Below are 27,090 nucleotides of genomic sequence, written 5' to 3'. Positions count from 1 at the left end.
GTTTGAGCACACTACTGAAAACATTACATTAAATTAAATTAATTTCATGAGTCAAAGTGTTAAATTATTAGCGTGAACTTGATGTTTTCCCATCTCCCGCCCATTCTCTTTTGCTATTGCCCCGTATTGGTCGATAACAGGGGGTGGCGGCAAAACAGCGCCTGTTGATTGGTTAAGCACTGAGCACAAACAAGGCGCTGAAAAATGACAAGGAAGTATTACATTTCACTTAAGTATTTATTACCAAAACTGTTTGACTAAATACCACAATAAGACTAATAGTGTACATATATTGGCTTTGAAGCAGATAAACAGCGGACAATATCGCAGAGCATCGCTACATGACTCGTGGCTGCCATCTGCTGATCGATGACGGTAGTTTTTTTTCCCCGAAAAACATCCATTTTAATAAACTTGAGAAACGAAACGTTTCTTGTCTATAAATACCTTAACGAATTATATCATTTATCATATGAATTCTATTATAATTATAATGTGATATAATTTAATTCATCAACGTATACAATAAAAACATGTAAATGCAAATTCTCAAGATATTTTTAAAGCGGTAACAGTAGTGATAGTAGTATAGTAGTGAAATAAGAAAGCTAGAGAACAGCTAGCACCCACTTAACAGAACTTCTAGCGAAGTATTTTCATCACATATATAACCGAAAGTCAACACAGGTGGGGACAAAAAAAACTTCTGACTTTAACATTTTCTGTAGGTTAAGTTTTTTTCCCCTTCCTTGTATGGTAAATAACTCAGACAAAGGCACAATATCTTTCACCAAATACATTTTAAAAGTAACAGTCCATTTAAATATGCAAGAAGGCATAACAAGATGTGACGATAAACCCAAAGGTAAGTGCACATTGGGAAGCAAGTGTTACAATCGCTGCAGGGATTTTTGAACATTGTTTTTGTCTCCTCGGTGCAAAATTTGAAACTCAGATTGAGTGAAGAGAAGGTCACTCTACACGGCTTCAGTTGAGGAAAAAAAAAAAAAACTACATATCAACCAAAATCCACGTGTTGTGTTCTAAAACACAAAATTCATGGGAAAATTCAAAGGCACTTTATAGTTGATCACCTCCACCTCATGTATGTATATGACAGTTAATATTAAGTCGATTTAAATACAATAATGCACCACATTTTTGTACATAAAAATGTCAGTAACTTTTCTGCACATGTCAGACTGGTTTTCAAATTTAATAGGTGATCTCGCTGCACATGGCAGGAACAACAGCATCAGCAAAGACAAATCAGTGTTGGGAGTAATGAACAGAAATTCAAGAGAAGCATTGCTGTGCAACAGTAAACCACAACCCATATTCTGAATGATTAGCATGGTAGCAGCTTGACACCCAGCTTGAACACAACACAGCATTTCAGAACAATATCACAGTGCCCCAATGACCAAATAAACTAATATAATATTATAAATAAAACTACACATTGATAAACAATAACAATAAATGGCAAATATACAAGCACTCATTTAAGACAGAGGAAAGCTTTAAGGCACAGGAAAGTTTAAAAAAGGTATTTGTGATGCTCTAAGTGTCCCCCAATATTTGAAAAATAACCAGGAAAAAGGTCTTTAAATATGTACAGCGTTTGAGAAGAACACAATTCTGGCTACAAATCAACCACACAATGAGACATGAATGCACAATGAAATAAGAGTTTGTTGTTTGATGTCATAAGTACTGTCAAACTGAATAATCTGGAACTATATATTGAGTAATATACAAGATTTTGTATTTCAGCTTAATCCAGGTTAAGTGTAAATTATTGAGATGACCAGGTCATTTTCTTTTGCTGCCACTAGAGGACACCATGGTCAACGTTTTATTCTCAAAATCACATTCACGTCCTGAACAATTTCGTCCTATAGTTATACTGTGGTAAAGACACGCAAAAGAGCATGCATTTTCTCTCGTAGCAATGTGTCTGGTCATCTGATTATCATTATAATTCAAGAAAGCATAACATTTGAAATGACTTGTAGCTGACAATAAGTGGTTATAATGCCTGACTGAATGGGACCAAAACCAACCCAGTGTTTATTTTACAATAAACACTCACCCTGTTATTGCGAGTGAAATACGTTCCCAAGAGAAACACAGAAAAGACTACAGTGAGAAGGAAAGAAGAAGCAGTGACTGTGAACAGAGGCGTTTTTCTGTAGTTGTGGTTACTGACATGGCGTTTATGTTAAGTCCAGAACAGAGACAGGAAAAAAAAAAAAAAACAAACATGAGCAGTGTTTTTGTGTGTGTTTTCTTAATAGCTTTCAGACTTCATGTCTCAGACTTCAGCATCGTCGAAATGATGTCCACCAAGCTGTCGAGTCCATAAAGGTAGCCGTCTTCTCTGTTCCCTTCTAACCACACCGCCCTGTGGTTCAGTTCGTCTCCCTCTGGTAGGGGAGTGGTCTTTCCGAAATCAATCATCCAAACCTTGGCTCTTCCTTTACTGTCGTGGACAAATAACAAGGAGCTGCCAATCACCTGCCAGGACATAAACAGTCCAAATTCATATGATGCAATAGTTAAAATATAAATAAAGTGAAGGTTTGTGGCTTTTCTAGTGCTTTGCGTTTGTGTTGAATCCACGGTATAAATCGGGTTTCATTATGGGGCCACGGAAAATAAATCGTCATTTGGCGACCACTAGAGGCCCAAAGTAGAACTACAAGATCAGTTGTATTTTTTTCTGTGTTTTAGGTAGGTTTATTTTCCTATAACTAATTTTAAGTGCTTGTTTTCTTCCACCATAGTAATTATTATAATTTAGTTCATTTAACCATATTTATTGTACATCAAATTAAGTTGATAAAATCTTCTTTCTCTTCCGGCAGTTGATCATCTTCCTCCATCTCACCCTGTCCTCTGCTTCCTCTACTCTTAAACCTACAATCCTCATGTCCTCCTTCACCACCTCCATCAATCTCCTCTATGCTCGCTGTCTCTCCTCTGTACATGTCCAAACCATCTCCATCTAGCCTCCCTGACTTTGTCTCCTAAACACCTGTGCTGTCCCTCTGATCTACTGCTTCCTGATCCTATCCATCCTGCTCACTCCCAGAGAGAAACTCAGCATCTTCATCTCTGCTACCTCCAGCTCTGCCTCCTGTCTTCTCCTCAGTGCCACTGTTTCCAACCACACAACATTGCTAAGTAGATAAAATATATTGAGAAAAATACCTTGTAATAAAGTGTCGCCACGTCATATTTACACAAAAATCAATTTGCAAAATATTCATTCCGGGACTTTCAGGTAAGTTAAGTGAAGTGAAAAACATTATATTCAGAAAGTGTTAGGGAATAGTTCGAGTCACATCACATGTCTCTAGAGGCACAGGAGTTTTACAAAATCATATTGTGAATCATCAATGCCGTTCTTTGTGTCTTCACCTCGTGAGTTTTGAAGAAAGATGATATCTCCAACGTGTCTCTGATCTCTTTCAGTCGGTCCAGATAAATATTCTGGAAAACAAAAAATCAAATGCCTTCATCAAGGGGGTCATTGATGATCTAGTCGTGCCTAAAAACGTCGTTCACAAGGCATCACTGGTGACACCTGGTGGTCAAGATAACAAAGTACAGCTATACCAACTTGAAAAAACGGTTTTGTTATATAGCTAAGTCCACTTATACTGTTTCTTTTAATGAAAATCATGTGTGTTTATGACTGCTACAGACATTATGTTTTATTTCTAACCTTGGATTATGTTATGTGAGGAGGCATTATTATATATTATTATATACATACATGTGCTTCAAAGTAAGATCAGATTTTTGTGGACATGAAAAGACTCACCAATACTTCTCTGTTCCCTTTCACAAACTCTTGGAAGGCAGCGGTGACTTGCTCCCTTGTCTTAGTCTTCTTAAAATCCCTGTTGACCGTCCCATCTTCCTTCTGAGGTGGAGCAAGACAAATTATTATCACAAATCGTCACCAGGATTTGAAATTAGAAGGTATGACACAGGAAAGTAAAATGATGAGATAAACACAAGTGATTCCTCAAATGAAATGACCACTTGGGAATTGAGTTGGTTATTTATTTAGCACAATGTAAACACTCGAGGAATGATCATATTGCTCTTAAATGCGGGACAAAATTAATAGAGAAACTGAGAGGCCTCCTTAAAGAGAAACACAACCCTGGATCAAAGCATCTGGAAGGAGAAGACTGGAAAAGTAAAACACACTCTAATGGAAAATTAAGGAGGTAGATATTTTTGGAGATGACATCATCAAGCAGTAGTGAGTCTGACTGTTCATAGTCAGATTAGATCATAGCTTGTGGTCACTGCTGTTCTTTTCAAGTCTAACTTTCAAACCCAGTGTGTTCATTTATTGCAATAAAGTCACAATTTGTCTTCCTCTTTGATCAGCTAGCTAGCAGTGGGGTGATATTCGCAGCCTTTCCCTTTATGGTTCAGGAAGTTGCCTTGATAGCACATACAAATATGCGCTCACAGTGACATAAAAAACAGTGTTCCTGGGGATAACCCTCGATGCCATGGTAACAGACCACCGGGAAGTCCTCAATGTCCTTATATAGCCACTGCTCGAAAATAAAGACAAAGTGTGTGTGTGTGTGTGTGTGTGTCAGGGCCAGATGCAGAGGCCCACAGAGCTGCCACAGACAGGCCTGCCGACTGACAAAGGAACAAATGCACAAACATATACTTCAGAGGAAGTTTCTGCTCAAAACAGGAAGTTAGTTTGTACCCCAGAAGGACACACACACACCCACGCACTTGATGCTAAAAGAAAGACGGGAAGGAAGACTCTCACCTTGACTCCCTCGATCCTGAAGCCCAGGGTGGCAGTGGAGCTGATGGTCTCCCTCCACTGCATGTATCTGGGCTTGGTCACCGCTTTCTGTTCGTTTTCCTCCGGCGACGGCGCATCAGGGTCGACCTCGATCATCTTCTGGTACATGTCCGGTCTGGGAGTGGGCTTTTTACGAGCTTTGGTCAGCTCTTCCTCGAGATACGTTCTAGGTGGTGGAGAAGAATGAGAAACAGGTCTATGGGCATAACAATTTCACCGGACTTCATTATTATTCTCCTGAGAATAACACCCCGTGTTCTCACCTCACTCCCATCTTACAGTCCATCACACAGGGAAAGTCGAACTCAGCCAGCAGGTCCTCCATCTGGTTGTACTTCTGACCGTCTTTCTCCACATCGCCATGGTAACCAGGCACATACGGACGCAACACGTCTCTCATCAGCAGGGACAGACACCGCTGCTCACATTCACAGTGTTTCTGAAGCAGAAGAAGACATGAGACGATTTGAACATTCTTAAATCTGCTTATGTTGAGAAGGGGGTTCTTACTTTTAGGATGCGGCCATTGGCTCCGGCTTTGAAACTTCCTGTTGAAAGATATTTGAGATCAAAACTTGAAAACTGAAAACAACAATAATTTGTAGCAATAGATTTTGTAATAGGAATAGACAATAAATTCAACTTATTTTCCAATCCAACTCTAAAAGGAATCCAAGTCTAAATCATGTTTGTGTAATAAGCATTCACAGACAGGCATGAGAATGACACACGCAAGTGTGAAGGTCATCATTTACATTTTATAGGTATGGTTAACCATGCTGGGCAGGAAGGGAATTAGTGGGGGAAATGACCAAGGTAACCTTGTCTGAACTCATCACACAAAAATGGTTTTAAAATATGTGCAAAGAGGAAACGCATGTAACATTCGCATGTAATGTCCAACTTTTTGTTTACTTTAGACGGAACTGGAGGAAAATAACATGCGTTAATCGAAACATCAGGTCAAAGATGAAGCCAATATAAGAAGTCTCATTAAATGTAATATTTTATACTCAGTACATGATTCTTTCTTGTAAAGCGGAACATGGCCGACTGAGTTTTTCATATAATTTGAATTGAAGTGTAAGACAGACTGTTTTGGCCTGTAAAATAACATGTTTGGTTCGTGCATAAGTACAAAGTAGAATTGGAAAAAATGCATATTTTGCATTTTTGACTATGCCACTCGACCAACCTGCATGCCCAGCCAGTTGGATCCAGGGGTATTTCTTCTTGAAGGACATGACAAAAGGAGACCAGTGGACCATGTTCTTGATCTTCTTCCATGATTTGTGCTGCAGAAAAACACACAACCAGGACAAAACCATGTGAATTTAGCTCATATTATATGGCAAAATGTGAATGAAGTATGGGCCTCGGGAACAAGCGATCATTCACAGTGACCCTGAAGATAAATGATTGAACCTGAAGGGAGCATCACGGTAGATGTACCCTGAGAAAACCTGTGTTATTTGACCAGAGACTGCAATATAAAAGTCACCAATGGATGACACTGAAATGCAAGTCTCACTCTATTTTTCCAAAGGTTTATGACTTAATTCAAGAAAGTCAATGAAGCAGTAGAAGGGATCTAATAAAAAGGAAGGAAAATAAATGTTTATTTAAAGGTATAATAAAAGTTATAATCAACGCGGAAGCCTTTCACTTGTATTAAATTTGAATTTTCATTGCTTGTTTAACATTAATAAACTGGGACATCAGTCTAATTATTCAACTTAAAAACATGTAACAACATCAAAATTATCCTAGTCAGAGGTAGCGATTGCCATTTTTAGCCTAAATGCATGCACACTATTTATCATAGAAACTATCACAAAGTTGTGTTTATATGTTAAATAGAGAATATAAATTCGTTTTAAAAAATGAATAATAATTGGGATAATCTCTGTGTATATTTGTTTAGATTAAGCTTTGTAATTTATTCATGAAGAACAAATAATTTCCAAATCCAATGCCCTGAATAAGGAGTTAAGAATCAGATTAAATATAAATATGGAAATATAGAGTCTGCAATGTTTGCACGATCATTTTGTTTGCACTTAATTCAATCACAGTCACAGCTGTATAAGGGATTCCCCCGTTTATGGATGACTTCACTTTAATCTCCATCAGGCTGCTGTGTCTCCCACAGTATTTTACTTTGGATTCAAACTATTTGACCTTGACTGCGGACCAATGAGCAGAGGTTTCCCTTGGTAACACAAACACACAGGCAAACACTATTTTGTCAAGGGCTCTTCTTGTCCTTGGCAGGCTGACACTGAACTCTGGGACACATTTCTCCACATAGTCAGATATTTCAGAGACAAACAAGTCCACAGATAGATGCACAAGTTTGATGGAGAGGAATGTGAAAAATGAATGGCTTATGAGAAGTCCAGCATCCCTGGTAGCACTGTAGATGAAGAAAACAAGTGTAAATTGTGTTTTTTAATGTCTGAAAAACTCTATTTAATGGCTCATTATTATGCATGTCCCTTGCATTTGTGGAATGATTGCGTCATTGCATGACAGTAGGGGACAAAACAGTATATTTTATACCAAAATAAACATTTGAAAAATTCTAAGAACCCTTCTTTTCAGCTGTAAACGGAGGTATCTGCATCTGGCAAACATGCACTTGTGTGACTATCTCTGGGGGGAGATGAGGAGCAGCGAAGAGATGATGAATCAGAGAAGGCAGAGGAGAGCCATAGATGGAGGTATCTGACCAAAGTCACCGAATCAGGACTTGATGGACATTCATTAACTGATAACATGACTAACTATGGTGAAATGAGGCACACACTTCCATCGGCACACTCTCCCTCACACTCTCCGCCTTTGGCATGAAGAAGTCACATGACAGAGTTCTTTCTGCAGTGAGGAGGGGACGCATCACCCCAAGCACAAAAAGAAACACAGCTCACGTGGTGGAAACAGATGAGCAGGGAGCGAAGGCTTAGCCATGGAAACATCACAGGTTCTGACTTATTAGTCACATTTGGTAAGTGTTGACCACATGACTGATTGAGGGTTACATAACTGGTTGTTTTTTATCAATCCGATAACATCTGTTTAAAGTTTAAAATGCTGTTCATGTAGCGAGGGGATGACAGTGGCTGCTGCACTGAAAAAAAAGTGCTTTTTTTTTTTAATCCTGTGTCATAGTTTTTTGTCTGTCCCCTGCATAACTGACTCGGGATAACATTTTATTTTCAATCAATATGTTGTCATTTATTACTCCAATACGCTAATCACATTATTGATTCATCACAATAAAAACCAAAGGGAATGTATAATTAAAGTAAGATTTTTAAAAATGAAAATGTATATATTATAAACAAGCCTATGGACTACTCCATTGGTCTCTACCTGGTGCACGCAGGCATCACATTGGCGACCCCTGACCTATGTCCTACATTTTTGTTATTGACCTTTACATGATCGTCCTTCATATTCATTGACTTACATTTAAAATGTAAAAATAAGCATTATGGTGTTTAGTTCTGATCAAGGATGTATTTTAATTGCCATGGAACTGGAGAATTCAAGGTGAAAGAGAAGACCAACTATTTTTCTCAATAACTGGGGCAGACACGCTCTCTACCGCCACCCACCATCACCATCTACATTTTAAAAATGTACACAGAAATGAGTTGTTTTTTGCTCTTCTAAGAATGCAGTATACGCAAAAACAAACAAAAGAGAAACTTTCCGACTAAACCTTTCATAAAGTGGTTAGTAGAGGCTTTGTCATAGATGGAACAGGGAGGTAACGTGAGGACAGGCATCAGTGTGAATGACAGCTCAGATATGATGTGCTGCCTGGTCCAGCCGAGGTCCCCTTAACCATCAAATAGCATAGCACTTCTGTCACATTACTACATTATAATCAACTTTTCTTTACATCAGTATCATTCTGAAGGAAGAAAAATCATCAGAGAATACTTGCAGACAAACGTGTAACCATGTTTTGCATCATTAGTATTAGCCTACAGTGCCACCACGATGCCCACATGCAGCTGGTGCCTGGAGGCTGGGTGCAAAGGGAGTCTGGACTGTCTCAAGTGTGAGTAATAACAAGAGTATTAAACTGCCAGGGATGTTACAATCGATCTGTCTTTTGTATACATCAATGTTCCTCAATAAAAGCGCAGTATAAAGAACCAAAGTCAAACAGTAGAAAACATGAGGTAAATCTAGATTTTATCCGCTGCAGATAGAGATGACAGTACCTGGAGATGGATGATGACAACAATAAGAACAGCCCCCACCGACAGAGCAACACTCCACACTGAATACATCCACACAGACCACATCGTGACCAACAGACATGAGGTGAAAGACGGTCTGACCAGCTCTCACAGATCATATCCAATCGCCGCTTGCCTTTACAGACTCACACGTGTTCCTCCGCGGGATCAACAATTGAGCATCATTTGATTGGCAAATTAGAGGGGAGACAATACGTGGACATGCAAATCTTTACCCCAAACAACAGGTCAAATCATCCGAGGGACACACAGGAAGTCAACCCTCAATCCGGCGGTCGATGGTGCATGACTCTGAATGACCATCCTCACCGTCTCATCCATCAACTGCTCCCTGATTCTTTCGCTTTGATGACGACCAAAGACGTCCCTTTTGTTGGCTGCTACGGTTCCCACCAGCCTGAGCTTAGCATCAAGAGCATTCTTGGTCTCTACGGTGACCGAGCCAATTTGTCCAAACAGAAAGTAGCAGCTCTGACTGGATTATCGGAGCGACGCTAATGAAAATTGTATCTGCAAGTTGGATCTCTGATCTAGCTCTGTGGGTCATTACCTGTGGGCGGGGTAGGAAGGAAAATAATGGCTTCTGGCTAAACTCACCACAACTCCGACCACAGCCACCATATTCAGTAAGAGCTTTTGCCGTGTGTCATGAAATATGCATTTGATAATCATGTAATGCTATACCAGTCAAACCAAGACCACCACAATTCTAGCAGCTTAGCTCCACTCACGACTTGAGTGAGGGAAACAAGTCTTATAAGTCACTTAGTCACTTGGAAGTATTTCATCTGCTAATTCAAATGTTTATTTTTGGCCTTATGTATGTTTTTTGTCTGTATTGACCACAAAAGACTACAAAAATTGTGTTTCAGTTAACTTAAAGATCGATGAAGGAGGGTTTTTTTTTATATTTAACAGAGATTTTGTATTATTGTACGGAATCCCTAAAGAATTGTATCCCCTGCGCTGACATTCATGTCCTTACATCACATTTCTCCAGGTGTTCAAGGTGCTTTCTGCTGTTTTTGTCAATATGTATCAAAGTGTCATCAATACCACACAACTTTGTTGGTATTCCTCTTAGCATGTTGTAGCATTAGCTATGCTAATGTAGCACAACTAGCTGTGTTGTTTGGTCAGTGGTTCCACAGGGGGAGCTAATGAAGCGAGGGAAAGGGGCTAATTATGAATATTTGTTTTTATAAATACACATAAACAGGAAGTGTGCAACATCTGGGGCATTTACTGACTGTCTTTCACTGCTCTTCAGTGGCTCCCTATTACTTTCTAAAGTGGATACAATGGTCGTGTGAGCACAGGTGTGAATGTTCCCAAGCACAAAAACAATAGATAAAAATGAGAGAGGAATGCATGAGGGTCATGAAGAGAAAGCATTGGAGGTTGGCGAGTTGCCATAGCTTGTCAATTTAACAGTCATTTGCATTTACTTAGCAAGAATTTAAAATACTAGATCAACTATGATAAGAACAATAAAAAAGATGGTAATTCTCGATGGTGTTGACTAAAAACATTCATGAAATAAGTGACTAAAAAACATCACCAGCAAGTTATAGAAGAGCAAGACATGTTACACGTAGATCAAATCTTCAAAACTCAATTACTGAGTGATGAGACAAGTGGCGGGGAGAAGGGTGCGTTCAGAGTGAGTCACTCACACATACGCACATATATGGTGCTACATGATGCTGCTTACCATACAGTTAAATTTATCTCTTGAGAAAAAGGAAGCCATATTCAGATAAAATGTAAACAAGGTAGCCTGCTCAACTAATTCTAAAGGTTGGGTGGCAGCCTACGACAAGGCATGAACATGAGTTATTGTAGTTGAATTGACATTTAATATCCTTCATAATTGAACACATTACAAAGGAATTCCCTCTCAAATATAGATGACTTGTAGGATAGTCATATCAGTTAAAAAAATATTCTAGTTTTTCGTTAAAAGGGATATTTTGGGGGTAATCTTCTCTGGTTCAGAGTCAGAAAAGTCGCTCTATCTTGTTCTGCAGACCAGCTGGATGTCATGAGGAGGACAGGAAAGGCAGCAAAGAGAGTGAAGTTTCCATTGAGAGAGTGCGAAGGGGAGGGGGCAGGAGGGGGGTGAGCTGAGGAACTTCTTGCAGACAGGAAGTGGTGCTTGCCACAGCGACAGTATTTTCCACTTCCGTCGCTGACTACAAACAAAAGACAAAAAAAGGCCATTGCTTGTGTAAACAACTACAAGAGCACTTAGTTTATTCTGCCAGTATCGTGTGGAGACTAGAAATGAATTTTAAAAAAATCATAAATTTAACTCAGTTTATTTGACAAATTTGTTCTTATAGGTGAATCTTTTTTTAGTGTAGCTTCACGAGTGGTGAAACTAGAGTGAAACTAGAGTGAGGAGGGCATCCCGGATTAGAACGTGCACAAGGAGAAACGCTGATTCACGCTGATGTTTTCACAACAGGGGAACAGAAATGTCAGATATCTCTCACCACGAGGTCATCTTGACCATGCTATTAAAAAAAAATCTTTTCTTGCCTAGGGTGTTTGTATTCATGCTTTCCGCAAGATCAGTTATGGTTAAGTCATGACTGACTGTGCTCGGCATCCCTCGACCATTGAGAGGAGGTTCCATTAAGCTTGGGGAAACACATTCTAAAATGAGAAGTGAAAATCTGAACGCAGTCACATAATTTCCCTGACCTTTAACCCACAGAGGAAAAGAAGTATTATTGCATTTCTCTCCTCGTGTCCAACACATTTGAGAGCCAAGAAGCACGCTCTTTTGGATTTGTAGATTTTCCAAAATAGATGCGCAATAAAGAGGCCATGGAGGAGGCCAGGCTCTGTCTGCGACACATCCACAAAATGACGAACACCAAACAGATGTCCTGTCGCTAACAAAATTAACCCTAACATGATTGGCCAATTTCTGACCGACAAGCAGGAATAGCGCTTGACATTAAACAGATTATAACAGAAACAACAAAGGTGTCAAGTGTCCATGAAAATGACATTTAATATGTGTACATGCTTCTATTTATACAGACACTTTAATGTGTTTGAAAACTAAACTAGTGGATACTTAACTGTGTGTAAGAATTTACAGTCCAAACACACACATCCTTTTTCTGCATAAACACTGGCTGTCACATGTCACACCCAGCGTGGATTCTGTCACACGTCCCTGGTTCTTTAGCACAAATGTCAGCAGCAACTTCACACATGCTCAACAGAAACCTCCTTCTGCGCCACTAACTAAAGATGAACTGGTGTTTCCCCTCTCACCAAACTGACACCAACTGCAACACGGCCATAAAGTTGCAAAGTCTGTTACATAGGCATACAGCTGTAAGAGGGAAACTCGGGCTTGACGTCACACGGTTGCTAGGCAACCGTCCACCGTGGTAGCAAAGATTTTCCACTGCAGAACACAGAGCTGAAGAGTGTGAATTATTGTGCATACTTTCTGCTGACCAACATTTAGTCACTGTTGCAGACACACAAATTACTTTCCCTCTCCGCCACTTAGCACACTGTTTGCTTATGCTGTAATGCATGTATTTATTATTATGATATCAACCACCAGTGCATCAGCTTGGTATTCATGATGTCAAAAACATGAATGCTTGTATAACTCTTGCATATACATGAACTCCCATTGCTGTTTTCTATGTTCACAAAGCTGCACATCCAGGCGAAGAGCTGGAACATGATGATCTGGTTTACAATGGTCTTGAATCTATTCATATTCTGGATCACACACTGGAACTTTATGAAAGTAAAAACACCTTTTATGGAATAAGACATGATATTTTCCTTCATTATTGCCTCGACAACATCAATCAACAGTCACTGATTTAAATGAAAAAAACTTTTGTTTTCTAAAATAAGACACAGAATCGATACCACCTCTCCATAGATGGTGTTTGAGCTGCTACCTAGACCTAGTTTTATGACACTATAAAATTTTGAGAAATTTGAGACAGCAAATATGCTGATCATCATTTGTTATTTTTGAAACATTTGAATTAAAAAATGTATTGTGTGGTTAAGTGTAGAAAACCCTCCCTGCCCTCTATGTTCTTTTCAATATTTACTCCAGAAAAACAAACATAAATAGAAGGTATATTTGCATATTTCCTGGGCCAATAAGGGACCTTCATACCATATAGCAATATTCGTAAATTATTTCCTTTCGTTATTGATACTGAACTGAACTGCAACACTAACACACAGGTCAGTTCGCCTATATTATGCCTCTGTGTAACTTCTAAAAATATACATATAGTTCAGAATAAATTCACCATAAGATCAACACTCCTTCAAGCACTAATGCTTTCCATAAAGTGATTATTTGTGACGTGAAAAAAGGTTTTCATGTCTCATAATTGATAGATAAATTATTTACACAGTTTATCAAAAGTGGTTTGGAAGGGGTGTGTATGTTTTTTCCTACTGCTATGTGTGACCTGTTTTCTATGAGCAGACACAACCAAGCAAGCATCAGTCATCTTTGGCTGGTACAGTAGAAGAATGTCTGAAGTTGATTATGGCTCTAAAACGGTCTAAAAGGGTTTTATATGTAAAGCTTAGGTCTATAATACAATTTTAGCTTCAGGTGTCTTCGGAAATGGCAGATGAACTCGAAGCCAAACTCTCACTGTCACTTGCAGCCATGGCTCAACAATAACAAGACAGAGAAGAGAGAGTTAATGTTTTGGTTTGAGAAGGTCCAGAAGTGAGAAGTCCAGCATGAGCCAACAGCGAATCATAAATCCCATACAGTGATTGATACCAGTGCTGCCCTCAGACCTAGCACATGCATGGATGAGGTGTCTACTCAGAAAATAAAACAAAGATATTATGCAATAAAAGAGTTAAAACCATACACACTTTTGAGCTCCTCACACAGTGGCATTGAACCTGTTTTATTCGTGATGCCAATCTCAACTGAAATTTTGTCAAAGGGAGCAAAGCACAGATGCCAATACACTGCAGGTGTCTGTCAGCTGCCAATTTGCTCGAAACAAGAAAACTCCTAACCTTGGAGGGACGCCCAAGAGTCAAAAGATCACCCGACTTGTGTCTATATATGGCTGGGATTCTAGTCTCCACCAGTCAGGCATGTTCAAATGCATGTTGATATCATTCAGGAGATTAAAATCACCATGGAAAAGCTGATGTGCTCCATTGTGCTTGAACAGAAACTTAAATTTAGCAGAGGATTTAAATCTCTGTCTCTAAAAAAGGCTTGGCAGCGACTAACAATATAGTCAATGTTTCATGAAAAGGAAGAGAAAAAGAGAGTAGTTAAAGGAGCTCTTCTGATCCACTGTAGATTATTAAAAAAAAAAACATAATATATTCATGAATGATAGACCTCTATGAAATATTGTTGCAGAAGAAAAATTATATGTTGAAAAAAATGTTTTTATTTTAACATTTTCTTTGCTTTATATCATAGTTTTCTGATTTTCTTTTTTTCATATATTTTTGTTTCATCAGATAAAAGACATTTTTTCTGGCTATTAAAAAAAAATCTTCAATACAATTCGCTTGTGTGCTTCCTCCTGTGCCAACATTCATCTCCAGATCGCTCTGTTCTTTTCTCTCCTCCTCTCCTTTCTCCTGCCACCCACCTGCAGCACCAAACATACTTGATGTGTCTCTGCATGTTTGCAATCTTCCCTAATATACAGATTCTGCGCTAACAAGCTACAACTCAACACAGACCGAGGGGAAGCCCAGACTTCACGACACGATGAACACATTGAAGTGTCTGACTTGTTGTCAGTGCATGGAAACGGCAGAGAAAACAAGTGGAAATATGCAAAGAGCAAAACAAACACTATTCAAATGCTGCAGCCAAATGCATTTAAACAAATAGCCTGAAAGCCATTTCACCTGGGACCTTGGTTTGGGGGTATGTAATCTAAAACTGCTTTCTAACTAACCACCGGAACTAGGATAAACAAAGTGAATTATTTGTCACATTCAAAACAAAGGACGCAATTCTGAATAAATATGGATAAGTTAAATTTACACTTCATGTGTTTACACGTTATATATTTATACACTCTTTGTGTTTAGGTACAGCAGGGGCACACGTGAGCACTGTCCATGCAGGTTGGTAGCTGAAGAGTATTTCCTGGATGCTTCCAAAAATGACATTATATATATATATATATATATATATATATATATATATATAATATATATATATATATATATATATATATATATATTTATATATATATATATATATATATATATATACACACACACACACACAGCTGCCTGCTGTATATATATATATATAGCAAGCAGAGGGCTGCTGCATGACTTAATGTTAATGCTTCTCTTTCATAGTAGAACAGGAACAGTGTGCACAAAATACTATGCAAAAATGTCAGACCCACATTCCTTTTCCAGTTACATTGCAATCTTCTTAATTTGTTTAATGGAAATTGTCTGATTGACTTCCAATTGGTTATAAAAGAAAAAAACTTCCATGTGAGGTGGAAAAAGGTTTAACACCGTTAAATATACATTACATTTTGGACTGACACTAAAGGAAACCATTGAAAATTAAAATTAAAATTAAAATTAAAATTAAAATTAAAAAATTAAAACATTAAAAAATTAAAAAAATTAAATTAAAATTAAAATTTAAATTAAAATTTAAATCAAATCTAGACGATCAAAACTGTTTGCTTTACCTAAAAAAAGAGACTACTTTTAAGTCTACCTTAAATAAGAGAGCTGCAACACTGTATTGTACTGACATATTATGAAGTTACCCTTCTGCTAAAAAAACTTATAGTGTCGTAACCCTATAGTTTCTCATCAAGTAGGTCTGTCAGCATGTGAACAGGCAAGTATAAGCTTTTCCATTTCAGGTTTGACTGGCCTACACATTTGTTTTCCATCACTCTCATACACACACATTTCCCACACACACTCAAGCCAAGTATTGGCCTTAACAAAAGGAACTGTGACCACTTATACATGTGGGTCAAGCTAGCACCAGATCAAACGTCACTGTTAATATACAAAAATAAAAAGGCAGGGATGTGATGAGATGAACAAGACTGAAATGTGAAATTTAATATACACTTACTGCTCTCTGCTGAGATGTGAGAAGTGCAGGGTTAAGAAGAGGCTCTCCTTTCTCCGTATCACTGGAGATGTCCTCCTCCGATTCTTCCCACGATGAGGAGAAGCCTGCAGAGGATGCTGATGAAGAGGAAAGCTTCCTCAGCGAGCGGTTATAGAAGTGAGGCCCTTGCATGGGACAAGCAGTGGTGCTTTGCGTGGGGTCGAGCCTTTGGTTTTCAGGAGTTTGTGCATGATTTTCCAGACCATGGTCAGTTATTATGACAGCAGGGATGGAGGGGGGAGTGGCATGTGAGTGGTTGAAGGTCTGACTGTGGAGGTCCATCAAACCAGGGGAGAGCTGAGAGATTTGAGAAGAAGCAGATTCTGAGTTAACTTCATCTCCCACTGGACTCTGGTATTCAACATCTTTCTCCGCCCCTTTGTTTAAATGTGCATCCACTTTTACTGAGGCAGGTGGATCCATTGCCACTTGGACATGAGTTGTATCCAAACAAGGATTCGACATTACTGTTTCTAAATGGAGTTTATTTTCAACTTTCATACTTCCTTCGTCTTCTTTTCTTCTGTATTCATTCATACTCTCATTCTCTTGTTCTCTCCCATTTTGTGCGACGCAGGAGACTTTACTTTCTTGTGGCTGGGTCATTGGGTTTTCAGGGGCTGTGTCTTGCTGGCTAGGACTTGAAGGGGCTTGACTGGCTGATCGTCTTGGAGACCGCGGGCTCCGCTGGAGCTCGCTGTTCAACACCTGGGCACGAATCCCAGAAATGTGAGCTTCAAAAATACCCACTTTCCCCCTGACCTGGAAGACACAAAGACAGAAAATTAACTTTTAAAGACATCCACTGTGGGATTCAAATTAGTCAAATAACCTTGTTGCCTTTTTAGGAACATAAAGAGCCAGAGCCACAGAAGAAATGAAAATCAGGAAGCAAAATGGCACAAGTGGATATGAGTCAGAACAAACTTGAAGAATCACCTCAACGTTCTGCAGCTCCTTGTGGATCTGCAACAGCTGCGCCTGGCGTCTCCTCTCCTCTCGTCTCTCCCCACCTCCTGTCTCTCCTCCCAGATTGTCCTTCCCAACACCCTCCCCTGGCTCCTCGCTGCTGGGTGAGCTCAAACGTCGAACCCTCTGGCCCACATTGACTCCAAGGAGCTCCGGGCTTCGTGGAGAAGGAGAGCGAGCACGAGGGAGCAAGTTCGCAGAAAGCGTGGATGAAGGTGGGAAGACGAAAGAGCGTCCGCTTGCCCTGGGGCTAGTCTGAAAGTAGAGGCAGAGAGGATGATTACTTGCCAGTGCTTTTTTCCTACTGCTGCTAGCCACATTCCGTTTGCTAAAATCTTGTCTCGTGATTTGAGTGCCACTATCTGTACTTTCACTGAATAAATGCATCTCCTGATCTGACCTCTCCTCGTACTCATCTCAAGAGAACTTTGGGCTGAAACGCAACAGGCTGGGACCATGGTGACTGAGTGGGGACGCCCCCAGCATCTTACAGAGAAGAACCTGCCTTTGTTTCTACGCATCAAACCAAAGCTTACATGTGGGCTGGTTGGGCTGGTGGGGCTGTAAATAGCACCCCCCAATAACTGGCAGTAGGTGCTTCTGTCCGGAACTGGCAGCACGGGGCGTCCAACGGAGCCAGTTCTCCCGCGTGAGTTTGTACTTGAGGAACCTGGCTGGGTGTGAAACTGATTGCTAGTGAGAAGACACAGAAAGAATTCACAAAGAATTAAACAGACCCATAATCATAGTCGGCATTTGTCTTCAAAGATAAACGTCTAAAAGCACCTGTTCATGACTCTGTTGAGGTTCAGGGCAGACGCTGCCATCCCCGCAGCCAAGACAGAGGATCTGGGTGCTGGGTAAACATCTGACAATCTCCCTTTGGAGCAGCAGTGAACTACTCCAGAATGACTTTCCGAAACATTCAGTCAGCAAGGCAGACACACATTAAGACCTGAAAAATAAAAATAGCCATTTCAACACCTTGAATATATAAACTCATTCCCTAAAACATAATTTGAAGTTTTGTATTCTTCTAAATTGAGAACATTCATTCAAGAAGCCTCATAGACTTTGTTGGTTGCTAAAGCATCATTGTCGTGTCCAGCAGTGGCATCGCACATATCAGTTTACGGTCCTACTTAACCTTTCTCATTAATCTTGTTTGCTTGTTTGGTGCGGCTTCCGCCGAGCAATACCAACTCCAGGGTAAGCAGCTCTACCTCAAACTTTCAGTGGATGAGAACCTACCCTGATCGTAGTCATTAATTTACGTATGAAGTTGAAGATAGGTCGGAAATTTGAACCACTCCTACAGACATGAAATGAATTAAATAAATACACTCACCAATTCAGTTGCAACCCTCACTGCGAGACAACGCTTCCCTCCATCAGCTAGTGTTAAGAACCATGGCTTCAGACTAACAGGACTCCTTCCTAGCTCCCTTGCACTGGCTTCACTCAGAAGGCGCTTCAGGTCTTAAACCAACGAACAGTCAACAGAACCACATCATCGGCAAACAGTGACGCAATCATCACGTCAACAGCAAAATCCTGTCTCGGAAAACCAATAAAAGGATCAGCCAAAAATTGGCCATCTTTGAACAACATACTTAGGGCCTCAAAATATAGATATTAAAAAAAATAACCTTTGGATGTGCACATCTGCAGACACTTCAAAACTACATGCCCCATGGGCCAAAATATCATGAGGTTCCACTATCAAGACGGAGTTCGCATTATTTATTCTGCAAGCTTCATTTTTTATCTCCCTGATGCAAAGGATCTGTTTCATCTCCATGAATCTAACCTGTCTGGGTTGTATTTGCTTCTCTTGATTTCATTCATAAAGGTTCAGTACTTTGCATTGCACTTATGTATGAAAATCCTGTATAAATACAGAGGATTGATTGATTAACTATTAAAAAAAAAAAAAAAAAAAAAAACAGCTCAGTGTTGTGACTTAAATTGCAGAACCCTATTGCTCCTTCTGCAAAGCTCTTGTAAAAAGTTAAGGTTAGCTAAAAAATAAATACATTTTGTCAATCTTTGTTTTAGGGTGTTTTCTTCTCGGGAGGATCCAAATTATACAAGGACATGTTTGTTAAAAATATTAACAACTTCTCTATTTGCAGACAGCTGGTGCCATCATTCATCTCCGTGTTTAAATAAGGTCACTTGAGTGTTGCGAAATTGGGATAAAAAAACTCATCGTCATAGCGTCTCAAAGGGTTGTTCGCCATGATTTTTGTGACACAGCACAGCTTCAGTTTTGTCATAAAAATAATGAAAATAAAGATAATAATGGATGCTACAGTCAGAGAATAGACACAACATATAAAACTTTAAAATACAGTTTACAATAAACAGTTTCTTAAAATCAAATGTTGTCAAATTAAAAACACATTTGTATTTACTTCACACATTCGGCTCATAGCCTGAATGGGATCATGCAGCCTTTCCCACCTACTTGGGGAAAGAGACAGGGGATGGACACCACAGGTTGCGCAAGAGAAACAACGTTTTCACACACACTAACAACTGAAGACGATATCATTTGATGTTCAACTGTGTGGACCGGAAGAGTGCAGTTCTGCCCAGAGAGCACCAGGGCTCAAAGAGTTTCCCTGAGTTGGAACTGAGATGGATCATCACTCACTACGATGAAGATCCACCCTGTGAGTTATTACAATGGATAACACTTTCATTAATCAAAACAAAAAAAAGGGGGGAAAAACCTTTAAAAGGACTGTTTACCCTGACTGGTATATCAATTGAGTGTTTGAAGACATTAAAGTGATCTTTCATGTTTGTGTTACTGTTCCCTGAAGGCCAAACAGAAAGTCCAAAGTATGGCTGAAAACACTTACAGCCTGCTGTTGTGTTTGTATCTGCCTCAAGTGATCACTTCTCCCTGGTAAAGGGCATCCAAAAAAACTCTTGTGTATTGAGCTTTTGAGAGCTCTCAGTCCCGCACTGGAGCCCATTCAAACAGTTTGGTATTTCTGTCATGTGCCGGCTAAACTGCCAGACACTGCCCGGGGATGTGTTTCGAATCCAGATGAAAGGTTCAGGCCATTAACTCGGACGTAAACGTTGGGATTTCCTTGTCAGGGTGTGACGCAGTTGCATGGAAGCAGGAAACAGAATGTGTCCGCATTCAATGAAGAGCTGGGACATTTTCAAAAATACATCCAAACGATGAAAGGTGCTGGTTTAAGGTTTTGTGAAATGACACTCATGAGCTTGACATCGATCCAAGAGGAAATAGGTGCACCTCGGGGGGGACTCTAAGAAGCACAGCTACATAATTCTTTTGTAAAGCTCATGCAACTCACTACACCACAATAAACCGAAAAAGGTTTGAGGTTTTCTTGACAGCACTTTCACACAGTATCCCCCGGAACTGGTGTTCCTTTTTTTCATTCTGTAATGATCATTGTTAGCCTGGGAATCCTTATTGACTTGCTTGATAACCTCATTTGCTAATCATATTATTTGCATCTTCTCTGCAAACACTGACTTCAAGGTGTGTGACTTTTGCATGTAAAATGATCAAACAAACCAAATGACTGAAGTTAAGTTGATCCTTGTGACTTGTGCATGATCATGCCACTCAACAGGAGTGTGAAATGCGACTTCAGGCCAATAAATAGTTGTATTTTTAAGTATTTTTAAAAGTAATGTTTTGTATTGAGAATAATTACAAGCATTGAATGTGTGGGGAGGGTCTGTAGAACCTTGCTATGCACTCTGAGTTTTAATTTGGGGTTAAATTGCGTATGTGTGAGACGTGAGAGCGACAGAATGCCACAGTGCTCTTAAATGCCTGTAGCTTCGTAATACCTCAATAAAGAGGTGCCAAAGATTTTGTGTAGTTAACATCTAATGCTGCTTTTTTTTGAGTGAGAACAGTTTCTAGTGGTTATAGAGACAAAATGGGATGTTATTGCCAAACGTCGCTCGGCTTTGGATCGATTAAACAACTGCACAACGCTGCAGGACTAACACTGCAAGTGGACAGGACGCTTCCCTGTCTTTGCAGCACTCTTTTGAATTTCTTGGATCACACGATAACATCATCATATGACGGTTGGGGCACCATCATGCATTCCTCATTGTCTGTGGTATCAACTACGAAGTGAGATCTCTCGTTGCCTATTGGCATGGCACCAGGAGCGAAGACAATGTCTCATAGTAGTCGTAGTAATCTCATTTCATTTGGAAATTATAAACCACCCGAATGGGGCAAGACTGCATCCAGCGCTTCCGGAAAAACTACGTTGTAATTACTTACATTTAGTCGTGATTGGTGATGGAATACAATCATAAAATTACATAATTAAGATATATATTTTTCCATTTTTGTCACTTATTTTTCAGTTACAGATGTTTTCTGCAACACCATTAATATTTGTGATTACAATAAATAAAGATAAGCATTATGGTTTTGTGTTTTGCAAATTTGATCTGTTTAACTTGAGAAAACATGAGCTTTATTTGAACATTCCCATTGAATAAAACGCAATTCCTCACTCCGGCAGCAATAATCCTTTTCAAATGAAATAAAAGTAGATTAAACTAATAACTTTAATCTTTTTTTTAACAAATTTGATTAAACTAAGAGGCTAAACCTTTGCATTGGCATTCAACACATTGACTAGAACTCCTCGCATTCTGTAGACAAACACATGCGTATTTTCTGTGCAAAGAAGTTAAAAACACGTGTTACGTGGAAGATAATAACGTGTGAAGAGAATCCAAGGCTGCACGAAACATACTGAAGCAATAGATAATAAAGATGGCTCTAACAAACATACACAAGTCGGTGTTATTTTGAGTGGGACCTCTACCTACACAAGTGGGCAACAACAAACCCACACAGACTTAGAGTCTCACAACAAAACAAACTGTTATACAAGTGAAACCTCGTGTGTATATATATATATATATATATATATATATATATATATATATATATATATACAAATGTGAACTGTTTGTCGCCGGTATATATATCACCAAAACCTTACTTTGCTGTAAGTACTATATACATCTTACTTTAATGTGAGTACTATGTACATGAACTAAGCAAATGTTGGTTCACAGCAAATGTATGTTCAAGAATTTTCAATTTGAATGGCAAGCTTTACTCTGCAAGACCTTGCTATGAGAGTAAACTTGTCATTTTGGAGTAACATCTATATCTGCCTGATCGTATGCCGTTGTACAGCATGATGTGCAAATACACTGTAATGTCGCTAAGGAACTTACCTTTACGACTCCTTGTGTCTTCCAGGAGCCTGTCGCCGGTCTGTGTACAATTACAACCATTAATAACACGACTATTCCAACGCAAAAAAAAACCCCAAACTTCACTACTTCTGCAACAAAAACAAAACTGGTCCTGTGTTTACTCTATTCCTCGATGTTGATTTTGCTTTCTAGATACCGAAACGTTGTTCGTTTCTTCACCTCTTTTCCACCGAAAAAAAATCACTCCTCCACAAACAAAGAGGCAGCAATCCACTGAGAAGTATGTTTCCTCGCCGGTTGAGAAAGTCAATTGTAAAAACACATCGAGTTGGAAAAGAAATCCATTCAAAGTTGTCAGTTTGTAGTTTTATACAGCTGTTGGTGTAATGTGTGTGAGTAAGCGTGAGTGTGGACCAGCGCTGTTTGTCTGAAGAGGAGAAGCCGGAAGCGACCACACACTGGCTTTCACCCGCCTCCCTCGCTAGTGCGTGTCTGCGCGCGTGTGGACATGCGAGTGCGCGTTTTGGGTGCGTGCGCGTAAGCATACTTTTTAAACGTGTAAATTAGCCATTAAATGATCTAAATCGTAATTAGAAAATTACCTATGTGTTGTATGTTTATTTTAGTTGATTTTTGGGGGGTTGTTGAAGTTAGTGAGAGGTTGCACGTAGGGTTTCTCACATTCACATGGCCATGACCACAGAACGATGGGGACACTTGATATTTGATTTTGGCTGTGGGTAGGTTGTGTCATCGGTAATTGTATCATCCAACACAGATTCATGAGTCCTGACACATCTTCACAAAAAAGTACAAGGGCCAGTAGTGGTGGTTTGAAGAACACTTTTCTGGCGTTCTGGCATGAAGGACTTATCTGTGACCTTTCACCTGTGGTTTGGGGACACCAAGCAGAAGCACTTAATTCAGCGACCTTCTCTCCTGGAACCAGGCCGGAAATTAATAGTCTAATATGTTCATGTTCAGTTTGCGGTAGCACTCAAGTTTGTATCCTAAAGCACTGTATTTTTTTCTTCTGAGAGCGAACAACAACAACAAATATTTCCAACAATATTTATATTAAATATTGCATCAGTCACCAGATAATACATGGGGTCTTAGAGACACTCCACTAATGTCAGGATTTACTGAAACAGATAAACAAAGTGAAGGACTTTGGCTCCTGTCAAGTGGTGGAACACAACCAGTACTTAACAGTCTCCAACCAGAAGTTGGCTTCATCTCCAAAGAACGTAGGTTTCGGAAACTAAACTCACATCCACCGTCCATTTAAATGAGATCATCACACCTGCGGATGTAAACTGGGTTGACACGTCTATTCACTATTGTCTGGGTTACTGGAATGGCAGGGCTTTTTTTAAGATTTGGAAGGAAATGATGAATGCTGAGGCATAGTCTTGCGGCTGTCCTGGATGTTGTGTCTGTTGTCGTCACTCAGGACGTTGATTCCTGAATAGAAAACCAATGTTATTTGTCATACTGGAGCTGGAAGGGGTAAACTTGACATTTGGATTATCTTGGATTAGTTGGACGATTTCCTTGCAAACCAATAACACCGTGCAATCATCTGACTCTGACCAACCATGGATTAAATCAGAATTCATTACTAATCCATTCAGGGATCAGGTCATCACACCCTTCCAAACTCCAACTCCCTTTAAAAGTTAACTGTGCGACCAAAAAGAGTGGAGCCAGAAGTCACTGTTACCTATTAGGCGGACAGTTTTCTTCCCCATAAGCTTTTGCACACTCGTTTGCTGCATGAGGTTGACTCATTGCAACTTCAATTCAACAAGAGGAAGCGAATTCAGTTTAGTGTCGCGTTGATTGTTAATACAATGGTCAATAAATTCTTTACAAGTCATTTGGATAAAGCAAACAAGCCTGGTCTGCGCAAGTCAATGAACTTATACGGGGTTTGAAGAGTTGCTGCCATCTAGTGGTGAATTATTGACGTGCATCTGTCGTCCCAAATAATAAGAAAGTGTCACTTGGTGGTCAATATGAGCCTCTTTTGTTATTGCTTTATGTCACCTTCACCTTCACCTTCAGGTGCTTTATGTGTTATTGCTTTATATGTATGTCATATAAATATAAGACATTTCATACATGAAAATTTGAAGACGTTCCTGACTGTGCCTGAAGTCAACAACCTGTCACCCTCTATATATTTATTATTCTCGCGGTGTCTCATGACAGTCAGCGAGTGTATAACTTGTCTTTTATCTCTCTCTTTGCCCTTCATTGACTGACACCTGATCCTGCAGTTTTAAGTTACAACACCCACAGAGAAGCATGCCGAGTGGGAGAGATGGCTACTCAATAGAAAAACAGGAACTTTTTTTTCTCCAACTTCAGTATTTGTTCTAGGCACGTGAATATCACCAGAACGAGCACAGGCAAACATCGTCATTTGATGAAGGTAAAGGAGATTTATTATCATTCTAATCCAGATAGTTGAGTTCATCTGAAGTTTCAGGAAGTTAATAATGCAGCTATGGGTGAATCCTCTTAAAATATACAGAATGAATGTTCTACCGTGAATGTTTATCTAAACACACTGGTGTTGATGATTTAAATTTGCTGCTTTGTTTACATTTCCCCCAAGTTTACTGGTTCATTTATAAAGTTTTTATATCTACAACAAATTTTGAGAATGAGATCTTACTTTTTTAACCTAACATTTATTTTCTTATTGTATTATATTTGGTTCAAACATCATCATCATGTGGCTCCAAAAGATATTGATTTGACAAGACTGTCATTGTATTTACTGGTTTGAAATATTGGACTGGGATGCAGCCTTTACTCTTTTATAGATTCATGAAAGTAGTTTTATATTTAGAAGAATCGACCTTATCTAAAGCTTTATTTTACTGTTCTCAGGTGCATGGTTGAACTACCTGACAAAGTTTTGCTGTCCATATGGCTATGTGAGTGTAATTCGCCTCAGAAGTCCCTGCCACTAATCCGACAGAGAATCTGCACTGCCTTGATCTCTTGCCTGCATGAGAAAGTGAGCAGCTACAGTAGATTTTCACCCTCTAGGACACATTTTTCCGTGCTAAATCTAGAACACAGTCGACAACTTACTGGTTCAATTTTTTTGTAATAAAGTTGGGAGTATATCTGCAAGATGGGACTTTTGACACGCAGGTAAAGAACATTGCATTTTCTTTCTATTAATGTGTAGAGTAAGGCTGCAGATGCACATAAGACACATTTAAAATTTAAATCATATACCAAAAATCTATATGGTAATCACTTAAAGACATCTTTGTAATCCAAATGCTAAGGTTGTACTGTAGAAGTCCTTATTTTTCTAACTTCAAAATTCAAGGAAAATGTTTAGTAGGATTGTAGGATGAATAGGACTTCCCTCCCACATGTTTCAGATTAGTGGCTTATGATGTCTTACATGCAGGTTGACTTAACTATAAAACAAAGGCAGAGAAGTCAAACTGACACATGATGAAAATCAGGTATGTCACTCTGTCATAGTAATGAGATCAGATAGGATGGTATTTTGTTACCCTAAAAATGCTGAGCACTGTTGATTTTATACATCTACAGAAAAATATGGGCCTCTTATAAAGACATTTTTCTTCTTTTAAGAGCCCAGGTTTGCTTCTGCAAAAGCTGGAGCTCATGAATGAATCATGCGGCCGTGTTGTCAAGAAAGCTGTGTCTGATATTCTGCTTTTCTGCTCTGTTACCCATGTGTTCAATGCATTACTGGCCTGTGGTGCGGCTCGGCTGGGTCTCTGCAAACTGTGAGTCTTCTTCGCAATTCATACACACACCTGAGACATTTCATGGTTGCAGTGACATATGAAATAAATGACATTTTAATATGAGAATATGTCACCTTATCAGATGCTGTTGAGGACTGCAACACTTAGATGCGGTTAGTTCTTTCATCTCTTCGTGGATGTAACCACTGCTTCTCTCTCTAAGCCAATTACTTGAGCTTCCGTAATCTGTTTGGGGGTTTGTGTGTGTGTACCAAGGGTATGTGTTTCTGTGATAAACAACTAGCGTGTGGGCACCAGGGCTGTCTTGTCTTATTCAATGACCTGTTTGTCCTTTGGGGAACATTTTTTTTTATATAATCTTAATATTTTCATGTCATTTTACTTTTAGTTAGATTTCACATGTCATCATACAGCACTCAAAAATCCTAACAACATATAACAAAAATAACATCTTTATTAAACCAAAAGAGATCTTTAAAAAATAGAAAATACTTACAACCTAAATAAATAAATAGTGTTTTTTTGTTTATTTATTTGTTTTGTAAATAAATAAAGCTGTCACGTGGATAAATTGAAACTAGTTGTGGTTACTACCAACAGCCACTAGATAACGCTATGATGTCGACATATTAGCTCCTCGATTGCGTCGATCAACCCTCTAAGTATAATTGACAGCGTAATTCACCAATCAGGGCGCAGATTTTCATACAGTAGTCTCTGTCAGCCAATGAGCGAATGACAAAAGATGGTTTCCACTGTATGAGGCGGGGTTTAGAGATGATGGGCACG

The 27,090-nt window shown here is 39.2% G+C and overlaps 1 protein-coding gene across 1 annotated transcript; it reads right to left on the bottom strand.

Annotated features, from left to right (window-relative positions):
• Positions 1-373: 373 nt before the first annotated feature.
• itpkb (inositol-trisphosphate 3-kinase B) lies at positions 374-22,964 on the bottom strand. The gene is made up of 12 exons (XM_053844078.1): positions 22,547-22,964; positions 18,059-18,227; positions 17,809-17,965; positions 17,243-17,527; positions 16,265-17,065; positions 6,054-6,153; positions 5,369-5,406; positions 5,122-5,297; positions 4,820-5,024; positions 3,833-3,934; positions 3,427-3,498; positions 374-2,520 (listed from the first exon to the last, which is right to left on the bottom strand). Exons 2-12 carry the CDS (start codon positions 18,097-18,099, stop codon positions 2,311-2,313), a joined length of 2,187 nt encoding a protein of 728 aa, XP_053700053.1. The 5' UTR covers positions 18,100-18,227; positions 22,547-22,964; the 3' UTR covers positions 374-2,310.
• Between the last annotated feature and the right edge of the window lie 4,126 nt (positions 22,965-27,090).

Source organism: Synchiropus splendidus, chromosome 15 (assembly GCF_027744825.2).
Source record: "Synchiropus splendidus isolate RoL2022-P1 chromosome 15, RoL_Sspl_1.0, whole genome shotgun sequence".
NCBI classification, from domain to species: domain Eukaryota; kingdom Metazoa; phylum Chordata; class Actinopteri; order Syngnathiformes; family Callionymidae; genus Synchiropus; species Synchiropus splendidus.
This window is presented reverse-complemented; position numbering and strand designations above follow the sequence as displayed.